The sequence below is a fragment of the Pseudoliparis swirei genome, chromosome 8 (assembly GCF_029220125.1).
Source record: "Pseudoliparis swirei isolate HS2019 ecotype Mariana Trench chromosome 8, NWPU_hadal_v1, whole genome shotgun sequence".
Taxonomy (NCBI): Eukaryota; Metazoa; Chordata; class Actinopteri; order Perciformes; family Liparidae; genus Pseudoliparis; species Pseudoliparis swirei.
In genome coordinates, this window is record NC_079395.1 from 12,999,302 (window position 1) to 13,014,157 (window position 14,856).

General features: G+C 45.0%; 1 protein-coding gene across 1 annotated transcript in view; it reads left to right on the forward strand.

Annotated features, from left to right (window-relative positions):
- The window catches only part of LOC130197719 (receptor-type tyrosine-protein phosphatase S-like), a 73,364-nt gene that overhangs the window by 16,175 nt on the left and 42,333 nt on the right, over positions 1-14,856 (forward strand). The window contains exons 2-4 of the mRNA XM_056420556.1: positions 1,139-1,352; positions 4,691-4,836; positions 5,621-5,762. Coding sequence (XP_056276531.1) covers positions 1,208-1,352; positions 4,691-4,836; positions 5,621-5,762 — 433 coding nt within the window. The 5' untranslated portion in view covers positions 1,139-1,207. The remainder of the gene's footprint in view (positions 1-1,138; positions 1,353-4,690; positions 4,837-5,620; positions 5,763-14,856) is intronic.

A 14,856-nucleotide genomic window follows, 5' to 3' on the forward strand; every position in this document is an offset into this window, starting at 1 on the left:
AAGGAGTCTTCGAATATGTAACTCACCAGATACGCCTATTTCATTTAGTAAAGGCGAGGATGGGTCGGCTCCATCTCCACGGTTACTCCATTTCTGCCCCTGTATCGGGGATGTCAGGGCGAGCGTGCGCTGAGCGGTGTTTTCACATATTTATGTGATCACAATGTGGCATATATGTTATCTTGTAATGGTACTTGAGGGGAGACGGGAATTTGTGTAGATATTTGACGGGTTAACAAAGGCTCCCTTCATATTTGGCTTCTGACACAGAGGGGTGGGGGTCGGGTGGAGTTATTGAGCTTCTGCACAGCTTGTCTAAATCTCTGTAAGCAGACAGAGCTGAATTATGTTCAGACTTCCAGATATGTGTTGCATAGTGTGTGTTTATGTGAGGAAAGGGAGGAAAATACTGAGAGATACCCCCCCCCCCCCCCAACCCACACCACCACCTCCCTCCTCCGGGCTCGGGATTAACAAGAGGGGCCACCTCTATTAAACCAGCCGTTTCTGATACATTTGGTTTTATTGAATTTTGCTGCATTCCTACCGACCCCTGAATCCTCTCTGTCTGAGTGTTTTCCTTTCTTGCTCTAGATGTATTATTGCATTAACACTTTTACATGCCACCAGAACAGTGAAATACTATACGCCTAAAAGGAATTAGGCCAGAGCTGAAGTTAAATGAAATTATTAGGACGTTTGAGGACACACAAAAAACTCTTAAAAATGTACCATTGCTGCTTATTTCACGGCTCACTTGAAAATGATTCTTATTAACACAGAGGCAGTAGGCAGAAAACTATTTTGGTCTGTTTCTTGTCTTAGTTGTTGAGCAGTGGCTCCATTGTTCTGGCATTAGTTCTGTCAGAGCTGCCCCGCTTGAGCTGTTAATCCCAAATCAGAAGTGCTCTGGCTAAATCAAAAGACCTAATCCTGCATTAGCATGAATTTGTCTTTACTTTTCTTCATGAAGATGTTTTCTCTACGTTTGAATTATTGTATGTTTTCCCTCTTCCCTCATGATGCACTGACATTTTAGTTGCCGCGATGAAAGTAGAGCGATGAATCAGAGGTGGAGGAGACATGTCATTCATTGGTTTCAGCTGACCTTCATGTTGTTGTTGTCTTCCATCTGCAGAGTGCTCACCCTTGTTGAGTGAAGCCCAACCTGTATCTCCGTCATCTCCAACCAACCCACGGTGGTGCCATGCCTCAATCCAGGACAGCTGGAGTTCCAGTCCAGTCCAGGAGGCCGAGTCTGGGGATCCGCCCCGGCCCCTCTCCGCTGGGCCTGCTGCTGCTCTGGATCACCCTGTTAACCAGCCCTCTGAGTAGTGTGTGTGGAGCACCAGGTATGACGAACTTAATCTGTCTGTCTGCCCGTCTGTCTTTCTGTCTGTCTAGTTAGCTAGCTGTGTTGTTGATTATTTGCAGAATGGCAGCTGGTGTATTGTCAGCAGTAAATGTGATGAACAAAGATCTGAGTGTGTGTGTGTGTGTGTTAAAGGAGTGAAACCAGACCTGCCAGTCCATCAGCTCTCAACTGTGACGTTGTTCATATGTTTTGATAAGCCTCTAGGTTCTATTAGCATGTTCCTCATGGTAGTCCACACACATACACCCACCCACCCACACCCACACACACACACACGCACACGCAGCTGTCACTGCTCTGAAAATATAAGCAAGCTGCTTTTTTGAAACAGGATGTGGGCTAAAGATGGCAGAGAGCACTTCTCGCTGTTTATTGTATAATCTATTTTTCACTTTCCGTTTGTGTAAGCAATCTGAGGCCACAATCTTTTCAGAAGACTGACGTCATATTGAAAGTATTTTTATATTTAGTGAAGAGGTAGAATTACACACCAAACGACTTTCAGCTGAAGATCTCAGCCTCCGGACCACCTACAGTCCCCACAGAACGGATAGTGCTGTAGAAAAGAAAAGAAAAACTCCCATGCAAAATAAAAAATAAACGTTAAAACTTTTTTCCATTAAAAAAAAAATAATAATAATGTTTCGCAGAGCTCGTAAATGTAAAGTGTTTGTAACAAACAGGTTTGAATTCAACCCCCTCCAAAAATAATTCTGCTTGGGTGAAGAACAGCTAATATGTAATGCTTTGAAATTCAAATGTTCCTTGACTCAACATGAATATTGTTTTAGCTTCTGTATATTATTTGTGCCTTTTTTCTGCAAAGCTTATCACATTTTTATGATTTTGCACACAGAATGTAAACATCCTAGTTCACAGGTGTACGATAAACTACCCTGCTATTCACAAAATGACCCAAACACAACTTTTCTTATTTCTGAATTATTGTTTCCACCCAATGGGCTCACCTTAAGGAAAACACACAGTCGTCCTAAAAGGTGAGATGTTTGTCTCCGTAGACTTGATGGCTCAAATTAAATCTCTTAAATTTTTTTGAAAATTAATGAATTCATTGCAGAATTTACATTTTCTATGCTAAGTCTATGCAAAACAAGTTTATTATTTCCCCCACAAAAAATATCCATATTTAAAAATCATGCAAATGTAGTTATGAATAATTCCTTTCAATTGTGTGGCTTATGTGAACACATTTGAGTCCTTCAACTTCACAGTGTACTCCAACTGTCCTCATCATCTTAGTTTCACATAATTTGTTTTGTTGGACCCATTTGGCCTTGAGATGAAAACAGATTTGATAGAAAAGACACAACAGGAAGAGAGGCATCACTAAAAGCTTAAAGGCTGCTGTGTCATCAGTAATGTTAATGTAACATTTCAACTGGAGTTCCAGAGCTTTTCCAAAATTACACTTTAAACCAAAATGGCAAATTAAATCTGTACCAAATACTTTTCTCTTCGAATAGAGTGATAACTACACTATTACACTAAACCTGCTGGTTCAGCCATATCTGAGCACATCAGTAAGTCAGTCAGGTGATTATATGTTGCAAAGGTGTTTCATTAAAAACAGACCCGTTGTAGATCAGTGGTAGACCTGCCGACTGCAACAGAGTAAATCCCACTAGAGGCTGAGCTCCTCATTAGTCCCTCATTTTCCATGCAGCTTTCGATAACCTGCAAATCATGAAAGAGTTCTGTTCCGTGTGAATCCATCCTTAGCCAGGGCCTTGCCATGCTCTCCCCTGGCTTTGAGAAGAGGCTTAAGTGGGAACACTGCCAGTGGGCTCCGTTTTGCAGGAGGATTGGTGTTGAAGCGCATTTAAGAGAACACAGTTTTGGACTCGGCATAAAGCCACAGAGACCCATAGAAGCCATAGGAAGAACATGAAATTCACTTATTATCCCACTGCCAGGAGAAGACAGTTTTCAGCCACATTCTTTTTGGGGACTTTTGATAATTTACACTCACATTGTTGGCAGGGAAAAAGGGGAATTTGCTCAATACTTTGTGTGCTTTTGTAAAGATGGGAACAGCCAGGAAATGTCCCGCTCTTGAGTTATGAAATGGTGGGCATGAATTAGTTCTGATTGACTATACTGTTGCAGCTTTTTGCTTCTTCCTGCCCAAAATGAAACCACTTTAACTGACATTCAGAGTTTGTCTGCACAAAACATTGCAGCGGTCACACGAGAAGTCTTTTGACACAGTGCTATTCCAGTTACTGTCAAGGCATTGCGGAAACAGGAAGGTGGTCTGAGTGGCTGTTAGCCAGTGAAGTGTGCAGAAGTGGGAAAACATGCAAACAAATTCTGCTGCCGATTGAGAGGCAGTGTTTTTTTCATGAGAGCAAAAGTGAATCAACACAGCAGGACCTCACCCACCCAGAGATGAGGGGTAGAGAGATTCAGGTTGCTATGGTAAGGGTCATCCTGACTTCACCCTGATGGATAGCAGTGATTCTGTAGCTGAGGAGGAGTTGAACTGGGCGCCATGGCAACAGGCCACAGACAGATTGCAGAGGGTGGGTGCATGAAGTTGTTTGATTGATCTGACTCAGCCACTGTGAAAAATACAGGTTCAGTACTGTTGGCTCAATATCAGACTTAGAAATTGCTATTTTCTTGCAGAAGGTAACTGCTGCACTTACATCCCATATCAGATGAGTCATAACAGAAGAAAAATAGTTCTCCTCAAAGCCTCCGCTGAGGCAGACCTGTGAATCTAAACAATACGTGTTGGTTAATTCATTGTAGTTGTTCACATCATCATCATTTGCAGGTGCAAATTCCCTTATGTGTTGGAGTAGGCTGACACAAAATGACACCTCTGATATTTATACATCTAAACCAATAATATGCTGTGAATGTGCAGCCAACACTTGTTCTACCTGTGAAACACTCATGTGTCATGACAGTCTGTGCTGCATGCAGTACGAGGATAGCCTGCCTTGGAGGAAGCAGAACGAGAGAGGGAGGAAGAGGCAGACAGACCGACGGAGAGAGAGAGAGCGAGAGAGAGAGATAGAGAGATCCCTCTGAAGCTCAATCCCATCTTTTATTTATGACCCACAGGAAGTCCTTCTATTGTCCTCTAGATGATACCCAGGAAGTAAGCACAACACACAGCCATCAGGACACAAGTCAGCCCGACCGGTCACTGACGGTGAAATGGGGCGTGGCCAGCAGGGGGTTGTTGCCCACTTTGGAGTCAGTTTGATGTACTCTGAGTGCGAGGGTATCGATTTTCATGCAAGTGTGTGTTTCTCTCCCCTTCTTGCTCTCTCTGTCTCTCAGCTCCCCCAAAGTTCACCAAGATTCCCACAGACCAGATCGGAGTGTCAGGGGGTGTGGCATCATTTGTGTGCCAGGCCAGCGGCCATCCTAAGCCTGTCGTCTACTGGAACAAGAAGGGCAAGAAGGTCAACTCCCAGCGTATTGAGGTAGTTGTCACAATGCACAATGATCCACGCTTACTGCAGAAGCTAAATGAATACAAAGCAGTATTTGATAAAGACATGTGGATGTATACAACTGCCATGTCTAGGTTGGACAGTATATTTCTAGATAGAAAGATCTTTCAATATCTATTCGCTTTTTTTTGCAAGTTTCCAACCTTGTTTCTTAAAAGCATCGTTCACAATGTTTCGTGAAATAGAATTTGAAGAGAAGATTAACAGCAAGCTCTTGTCTGTCAACTGAATATGAAGCCAGATCCATGCGTTGACTAGTTTAGCGATGCATAACGATCAGTAGCACCCTGCCGTTAGCCATAAAGTTAAAGTACAGACATGAGAGTGGTAGGCCCTATCAGTTTTTAAGGGGTCACATAGGAATATGAAGCCGTATTTAAATGCACACATTGTTGTGCCTAAGCTCTATGCTATCAGCAGGCTATTCCAACTCATAAGACTCAATGGTGAGCGATAAAGTATTTCACATTCAAGTCCCCATGTTGGTAAGCGTCTACCTTGCTGCAGTGTCTTTGTGCATGACTCTGAATCCTGCCAGCTCCAGGACGATAGCTGAGCCTGACCTCGTGGAGGGGAGGGCAAGTAAAAAATAAATAAAAATGTAATTTAGAAAATCAATGAAGTGTCACATTATACTTGTTCTCACATTATTACGGTAAAAGAGCTACATTGCAGGTTACAGTTCACATTTGTATAGTCCTGTGTACTCTGCTGTGACTAATGTGTCTTCCCCTGTCGTTCTGTGGCTGTCCAGACTGTCGAGTTTGATGACGGTGCAGGTGCTGTGCTGAGGATCCAACCACTCCGAGCACCTCGAGATGAGAACATCTATGAGTGTGTGGCACGCAACAGTGAAGGAGAGGTGTCTGTCACTGCAAAGCTGGCCATTATCAGAGGTGAGAGCCCCACCCCCCACACACACATTCTCACGTGCACAAACCTAGTTACGACCGTCGTCCTTAGTTCCCTGAGCTGTCAGCTGCAGCTGTGACAATCGAGCCATGCCACACCCTGCCTGCACAGCAGGCTGCAAGCACTGTTCTTTTTATAGTCCCTGTGTGTGCGACAGAGCATGATCTGGCCTCAGAGCGGGCCAGCATCCCCGTTGGCCTTAACAGCTGGCAGTGAGGGTGTTAATCTAACGTACACTGCCTCCTTGGAGGGAAATGTCTCTAATGTTGTGCTACAACACGCTATGAGCTAAAGTTGTAGCATGTGGCTTCAAGCCTGGGTTCTGAGCACTTGGCTTTCACACAGCCCAGCTGGAAAGGATGAAGGAATAGAGGGATGGCTGCCTGGGCTGGTTCTACATAAAGAACATCAGGGGATTAGGCCCCGGTTTGGCACACAGCACCTTTCTGCAAGGGGGAAATTGAGGCAGCGAAAGCAAGAGGGACGAAGAGGTCGAGGAGAGGTGAGAAGGAGTATGATGGAGGATGAGGAGGTGGGGGCAAGTGAAGTTAACATGACAGGATGGTGTGAAACAATAGAGATGAAATGGGAGGAGGAGGAGGTAGATGAGCACGGTGGAGTTGGCAGGGCTGTGTGGTAAGCAGAAGGCCGGTCGCCCAGGGAATATACTCCTGTCCATCTGTTCCTCAGCCCGTCATCTCTGCACACACAGCCCCAATCTAAAGCGCATTACCACATAAACTATACCTCGAGGGCAAGCCTCTCGGTGTGTGTGCCTCTTCCTGTTTGTGTAAACTTTTCTCTGACTGAGATCTGTGGCCATCCTCTGTCCGCTCTGTGACAGCAGAATTAACTGTTTTTGACCAGATTAAGAGACGTTAGCAGCTATAGTTTGCTTTTTCAAACCGCGTATACGGATGAACAGATGCACTACATACAGTTATCAGAAGATATGGTTCTGGAAGTATTCCCACTGTGTAGGGTGGGCGATATAATATATGCTGGTTAGAACATATAAATCTGTCAACCGACATATTTTTCCAGATGGTGTTAGGTGTCTCTTTAATATATTTAGGTCAATCTGGGTTATTGTGGGCAATGCTTGAAAATCAATGAGCAGGTTCTATCGCAATATTGGATTTTATATCGGTATTTTAGGTATTTCATTTACTGTATTTTACTAAAGTCTATTACTTTCTGGATAAAATGACTATCACAGTAACTATTGATATGGCGATGGAAGATTGTCAACGGTACTTAGCTTCCTTTTTAAAAGTTTTCTTGCAATGGTATGCTTAAAGTGTGTTGCCATAGAAACAAAGAAGTGTCCTTGATAATTTAAGGATTCTACCGGTTTCTATTACATTTACTGTCTGTCAACATAATTGTAAGTCTTTGATTAGGTGTGTATTGCCATGAAGCTCCTTGCGATTCTTAGTAGAATTTAAGTACTTTCCTTTTTGCACATAAAAGGCTTTGACTTTTTATAAATGAAAAAAAGCAAATGTTTTCTTCTTTTCTTCCTGTTGCTAAATGGTAAATGTACTTATTGATGCCTCCTTCCACTTCACAACTCTATTCCTGAAAACATATAACTCAGTGCTTTCGACCATTTGACAGTTAGCTCCCAAAGCCACGCAGCCCTGCAGTGAACTCTGGTGATAAACGGGTGTGCTGTATGAGAGGCCATGTCATCAGAGAATGATCAAGCAAGTCTTTTCAAACACGGTTCAGTGGAGAAAAGGTCCAGCAGCCACTGAAGACAAAGAAAGGAGGCTTTCCATTACTGACCAAACCCATGAAAAGCCGTTGCATATTTTTGTATAATGGTTGCCCGACACTAAGAGCAACGTTGTGCAGTGTGGGGGGCCGGCGGTTGGCCACAGGATATGTGCTACCGCTCTGTAGGCTGCCTAATGGATGGAGATGCTATAGGTTATGGTCAGGGAGACTTGTGTGCCTTCAACATCATCATCATCATCCCACATCACTCTTCCCATCCCATTACCTTCTCTGCTTCCTCCTTTCTCTTTTCCCTGAATATGTCTCTGTCTTTGACTCGTAGCTTCTTTTTTTGGCCCACAGCAAAGTCTGTTTCTAATTTCATCTCTTGTTTTATTCATTCTTTCATTTTCTCTGCCATCTATTCTGCCTGACCCTCTCTCTCTCTCTTCACCCCCCCCCCCCCCAACCCCCTTGCATTTGTACAGGCTTGTTGCTGCCCCCCCATCCCCTCAAACCCACCCCATCACTTTTCTACCCAAACTGCTCTTTTCTATGGACACTGCAGTTGTGTTGTTCTGCCTTCAGGAGATGTGAATATCTGCGGGTTTGCATGTTTGAAAACCTCTAGTGGGCGAGAGATTCTCATCATTGCAGCTGTGTATGCATGTGCATGCACATGGATTTTCTTTGTTTATGAGCGTGTGTGTGTGTGTGTGTGAGTGCGTGCGTGCGCGGCTGGTTTGTGCAGAGTAATCCTGATTATACTCACCTCTCGGTGTCACATTTTAGGAGAAAGGGAGGCGAGTGATGGGGGAGGAAGGGGGGAGGAGAGATGTTCTGCCACCACAGCACACACCCTTCATACGAACAACAAAGTCAGATCAGTGATTCCCCCCAGGCGTCAGCGGCATTGGCAGGCCGGCGGCTCAAGCAGCATTTTGGTATGGAAACAACTCAGAGTATCAACTCAACCTGCAAGAGGATTACACTCCTTGAGTGGAGAACCGCCTCTTTCATCATATACAGATATCCCTTCGTCTGCACGGTTTCTATTCTCCCTCTCCTTCCTCCTCCATATTCTTTTCCTGCAGTCTATTCTTCAAGTATGTCTGCATGTAACGGAGTGATATGCGTGAGTTCATCTGGGTTTTTGTGTTTAGTCTCCGGCTGCTGGATCTGTGAGAAGAGCCAGAGTGGGGCTCAGGGTGGTGGGGGCATCTACAACGCTTAGTCCGGTTTTGCATTGTATTGTGATCTATTATTATAAAGGCCGATTAGCATTTAAAGTGCTCCCCTTCAGCCCTCCTGCAGTCTATAGGCGTCAAAGCAATACAGCCTCTGAAGACTGGCAAGCGCTGGCAGATTAATCCTGAACCAGGCTCCCTGAGATCGGCTTTTATTTGGGCTTCTCTCATCCACGTGGTCATTCCCCGTTGAAATGAGCGGAAAGATGAATAGGCAACCACTTTCCTTAACCAGGACAAACAAGGATTTTCTGTGGGGAAGCTAGTGTTTGTGTGTGTGTGTGTGTGTGTGTGTGTGTGTCTTTGGGTGACTGAGAAAAATACAAAGAGAGACAGGAAGAGAAAACCTGGACTCATGTTTGTTTGTTTGTTTGCATCAAATGCATTATGTGTTTTACTCTGTGTGTGTGTGTGTGTGTGTGTGTGTGTGTGAGGGTGCGCTCGTGTGTCTGTATTTCCTAGTGTGTGTGTTTTTGTGTGTTTCCACGCGCATGCATGAATTGCATATTTGCCCAGATTCGGTTGGCTGGGACGACTGTTTGCGGGCGCCAAGCCTGATTGCCCTTCTGTAAACATAACCAGGCCAAAATGTGAGCTCTCAACCTCTTGATATACACACAAACACAAAGCTGCAGGGAACAATGTGTGTTGGTCATTGCCAATGTTCCCCCAAATGCTGTTGACACACTCAGTGTGTGTGTGTGTATATATATATACACATGGCACATTTTTCCATCATAGGCCGTCTTATCAATTTAACCAGGAGATGAAACACAAGCGGTACTTTTGTGCAGCAGTGTTTGATGAATGATTCATTTGGTGAAAAGTGTGATCAAGGCCATGCCCGCAGTATCTATTTCAAGCAGTCGCTGACTCATCCAGGAGCCTGGCTGAATACCTGAAGCTATGCTCCTCTCCAGTGAACTGTGCTTCGATGTCCAGAGCAACTATCCGTCTGCCGGGTTGTCTCTATCCTCAGAGCAGAGTGGGAGTCGGCTGCGGTGCGCTAGTTTACATGTTCCATCGATTTGTGGCTCTCAACCCCCAGAGCTTCACCATCATTTCTCAATTAAATTAATAATTTACATTCCATGGCATTTCCACCACACATGTCTGTCTGTCTGCCTGTCATTCCATTCAGAATATATTATCATTGGTAATTTTGATCATGCTTCCATACCTCATACTCAGTAAAATGACGCTGCATGTGGGGTTTATAAGAGGAGGATAAAGGTGTGAGGAGCGCATATCCGATCGTTCTAAAATAATTATACTAATTAAAAACAGAATTGAACTATACATTATTAATATGCCTAATAGTTAAAAGAGTAACTTCATATTTCTTTAAAACATATTTCTATTGTCTTTTTCATCAGGATCTAAAAATAAATCTATCCATCCATCCATCCTGTTTCTCTTACTGCTTTCTAATGATTTCGTCCGAGGTCCACCCTCTATTTGAAACATTGATAAAGACCTGACTGGAATACTGAGCCCACCCACCCCCACATACATACATTTCCCTCCCCTCCCCCCTCCCCCTCAGCTGCACTGGCATGCTCTAATTAACAGCCAGGGAGTCCGTGTAGGAGTAGCCGGAGAGGGGTGGGGTTGGGGGATGGGGGGGGGGGGGAAGCAGATGTAGGTCTGGCATATACCTCGCCTCGGGGGAGCTCACCTCCTGACCTCCCATCGATCCACCCCCTTCTTCTTGCTTTCTCTTCCTGCATGTTTCATCAATGGCCGTGCCAATGGCCTCCATTCAGGTGGATCATTAGTATTGATCAGTCAGGGATGGTGTGGGAGGTCCCGTCCTTCCACTTGGGTCTCCGTTGGCTGACATCAGAACATTGCTCGCTCCAAGGCCTGCTCGCCACCTCCGCTTTAACCACAGCATTCAGACTCATCACCAGACTCTCCTCTGAGCTGTGATTGCTCTCTTGCTTTTTGTTCTCCTCTCCATCCTCCTCTCAGCAGCGGCTTGACAATCCTATCTGGCAGCGTTGCTCCAAACCTGATGACTGTGAAAAGAGAGGAGGAGAGCGATAGATCCTATCTTCACTCGGCCTCTCATCCCCATCGCAGAGTGTTTGGAGACAGATGGTACACGTCTGTCATGTGGTTAGGTAGCAGGGGGCCCGGAGGAGGAGAGGAGCATTGGATGTGCGGCGTCTCAGACTGCTTGGCTCCAGGCGTGTCGTGATGCCCGGCTTGAGCAAGCAAACATTTAGGTTTTTGCCGTACTTGACAATCAAGGGACTTTTGTGAGTTTGATTTATTAGGCGGTGCCATCTCCATAATTGCCTTGCAGCAGTAGGAAAGTGGAATATATAATTAAAGGTCCAGGTATGGGGGAGGTGTGTGCGTGTATGTGCGAGAGGATAGAGTGGTTAAAGGGTAAGAAGAGGAGGAAGCAGGAGTGCTGATGGATGCTTGATTACGTGTCTGGCCATCTGGACTGTTGTCACCGAGATGCTTAATCCCATTCACCACAAAGCTGCAGGGAACAATGTGTGTTGGTCATTGCCAATGTTCCCCCAAATGCTGTTGACTACTACTACTACAGAAGATGGCGCGGCAGTGTCCAGTCGCCGTCACGGCAGCTCCGCAAGGAATGTGCGCTCCTTTAGTTTTTGTGTTTATTTTTAATATTTTCTTTGCCACAAACACATCGGCACTAACAACATACGACCGCAGCACACTTTTGGACATAAACTTTTGCGCAAAACAAGGGTTTTTGTCCACTTTTTCCATCGATCCAGCGTGGCCGGCGGAGATCGTACGAGCGAACCACATCAACAACAGTGGAGCCGCTACTACGGGAGAGCGAAAACATCGAGGGAAAGCGGAGCGGAATTCGGAACAGACTGAGAGTTCAAGCCCACCGTCCACCCCTGCCCAGCATCCTTCTTGCTAACGTCCAGTCTCTGGAAAATAAGATGGATGATGTCAGGGCAAGGATCAGATTCCAGCGGGACATGCGGGATTGTAACATCTTTTGTCTGACGGAAACATGGCTGACCGCGCTGGTGCCGGATCGAGTCATATGCCCAACCGAGTCCTTCTCTGTTTTCCGTGCAGACAGAACGGAAGAGTCTGGTAAATCTAAGGGTGGAGGGGTTTGCTTCGTGACTAACAACATGTGGTGTGACCCCAAGAACATTAAGACTCTTTCTCGTTCCTGCTCGCCGAACCTGGAACATCTGACGATCTCATGCCGTCCATTCTACCTTCCCCGGGAGTTCAGCTCGGTCATCATGCCCCTCTTAGGCACACACACACACACACACACACACACACTTGCTGTAAATGTTGTGTTGTTTTTTATTTGTAAATAGTGTGTACTTGTTGCCCTTGCACATTCCTGCTGAGCATTGCCACCTTCATTTCACTGCACACCCTGTGTGTGTATGTGACAAATAAAACATCTTGAATCTCTTGAATCTTGAATACAGGACTGTCTCAGAAAATTAGAATATTGTGATGAAGTTCTTTATTTTCTGTAATGCAATTAAAAAAACAAAAATGTCATGCATTCTGGATTCATTACAAATCAACTGAAATATTGCAAGCCTTTTATTCTGATTTATTGCTGATTATGACTTACAGCTTAAGAAAACTCAAATATCCTATCTCTAAATATTAGAATATCATGAAAAAGTATACTAGTAGGGTATTAAACAAATCACTTGAATTGTCTAATTAACTCGAAACACCTGCAAGGGTTTCCTGAGCCTTGACAAACACTCAGCTGTTATAAATCTTTTTTTTACTTGGTCTGAGGAAATATTAAAATTTTATGAGATAGGATTTTAGAGTTTTCTTAAGCTGTAAGCCATAATCAGCAATATTAAAAAAAATAAAAGGCTTGCAATATTTCAGTTGATTTGTAATGAATCCAGAATGCATGACATTTTTGTTTTTTTAATTGCATTACAGAAAATAAAGAACTTTATCACAATATTCTAATTTTCTGAGACAGTCCTGTATATACACATGGCACATTTTTCCATCATAGGCCGTCTTATCAATTTAACCAGGAGATGAAACACAAGCGGTACTTTTGTGCAGCAGTGTTTGATGAATGATTCATTTGGTGAAAAGTGTGATCAAGGCCATGCCCGCAGTATCTATTTCAAGCAGTCGCTGACTCATCCAGGAGCCTGGCTGAATACCTGAAGCTATGCTCCTCTCCAGTGAACTGTGCTTCGATGTCCAGAGCAACTATCCGTCTGCCGGGTTGTCTCTATCCTCAGAGCAGAGTGGGAGTCGGCTGCGGTGCGCTAGTTTACATGTTCCATCGATTCGTCTGTGTGGCTCTCAACCCCCAGAGCTTCACCATCATTTCTCAATTAAATTAATAATTTACATTCCATGGCATTTCCACCACACATGTCTGTCTGTCTGCCTGTCATTCCATTCAGAATATATTATCATTGGTAATTTTGATCATGCTTCCATACCTCATACTCAGTAAAATGACGCTGCATGTGGGGTTTATAAGAGGAGGATAAAGGTGTGAGGAGCGCATATCCGATCGTTCTAAAAATAATTATACTAATTAAAAACAGAATTGAACTATACATTATTAATATGCCTAATAGTTAAAAGAGTAACTTCATATTTCTTTAAAACATATTTCTATTGTCTTTTTCATCAGGATCTAAAAATAAATCTATCCATCCATCCATCCTGTTTCTCTTACTGCTTTCTAATGATTTCGTCCGAGGTCCACCCTCTATTTGAAACATTGATAAAGACCTGACTGGAATACTGAGCCCACCCACCCCCACATACATACATTTCCCTCCCCTCCCCCCTCCCCCTCAGCTGCACTGGCATGCTCTAATTAACAGCCAGGGAGTCCGTGTAGGATTCAAGATTCAAGATTCAAGATTCAAGATGTTTTATTTGTCACATACACACACAGGGTGTGCAGTGAAATGAAAGTGGCAAAGCTCAGCAGGAATGTGCAAGGGCAACAAGTACACACTATTTACAATAAAAAAACCACAATATTTGCAGTAAGTGTGTGTGTGTGTGTGTGTGTGTGTGTGTGTGTGCCTAAGAGGGGCAGTTGTGTGGGTCTATGTGGGGGTCCTGGTGAGGTCGGAGTTCACAATCCTGATGGCCTGAGGAAAGAAACTCCGTCTCAGTCTCTCTGTTCTTGCAGCGTGACTACGGAGGCGCCTGCCTGACCGCAGCAGCTGAAACAGTCTGTTGTTGGGGTGGTGAGGATCCTTCATGATCCTGCCGGCTCTGGTTCTGCACCTCCTGGTGTACAAGTCCTGCAGGGTGGGGAGTGTAGTTCCAATAGTGCGTTCAGCCGAACGCACTACTCTCTGCAGAGCCTTCCTGTCCTGAGCGGAGCAGTTGCCAAACCAGGCTGTGATGCTTCCCGTCAGGACGCTCTCTACAGCTCCAGAGTAGAAGGACTGAAGGATCCTCTGGGAAACTTTAAATTTCCTCAGCTGCCTGAGGTGGTAGAGGCGCTGCCTTGCCTTTCTCACCAGAGTGTCTGTGTTTGTTGACCATGTCAGATCCTCGGTGATGTGGACTCCCAGGTATTTATACCCGCTCACCCTCTCCACAGTAGTCCCGTTAATCCCCAGTGGTGAGTACGTCCTCTGTTGTTGTGCCCTCCTAAAGTCCACAATCAGCTCCTTGGTTTTGGTGACATTCATGATGAGGCTGTTGTCCTGGCACCAGAGTGACAGATCAGCAACTTCCTCCAGGTAGTCCTTCTCGTCGTTGTCGGAGATCAGGCCCACCACCACTGTGTCATCCGCAAACTTGATGATGGTGTTGGAGCTGAACCTGGCCACACAGTCATGTGTGTACAGGGAGTACAGTAGGGGGCTGAGGACGCAACCCTGGGGGGATCCTGTGTTCAGGGTGAGGGGTTTGGAGGTGTGTCTGCCCACCCTGACCACCTGTGGCCTGGCGGTCAGGAAGTCCAGGATCCAAGCACACAGGGGGGTGTTCAGTCCCAGCTCAATCAGCTTGCCAGCCAGTCTGGAGGGGACTATGGTGTTGAAAGCTGAACTATAATCAATGAACAGCAGTCTCACATAGCCCCCCCTCTGGCTGTCCAGATGAGAGAGTGTGG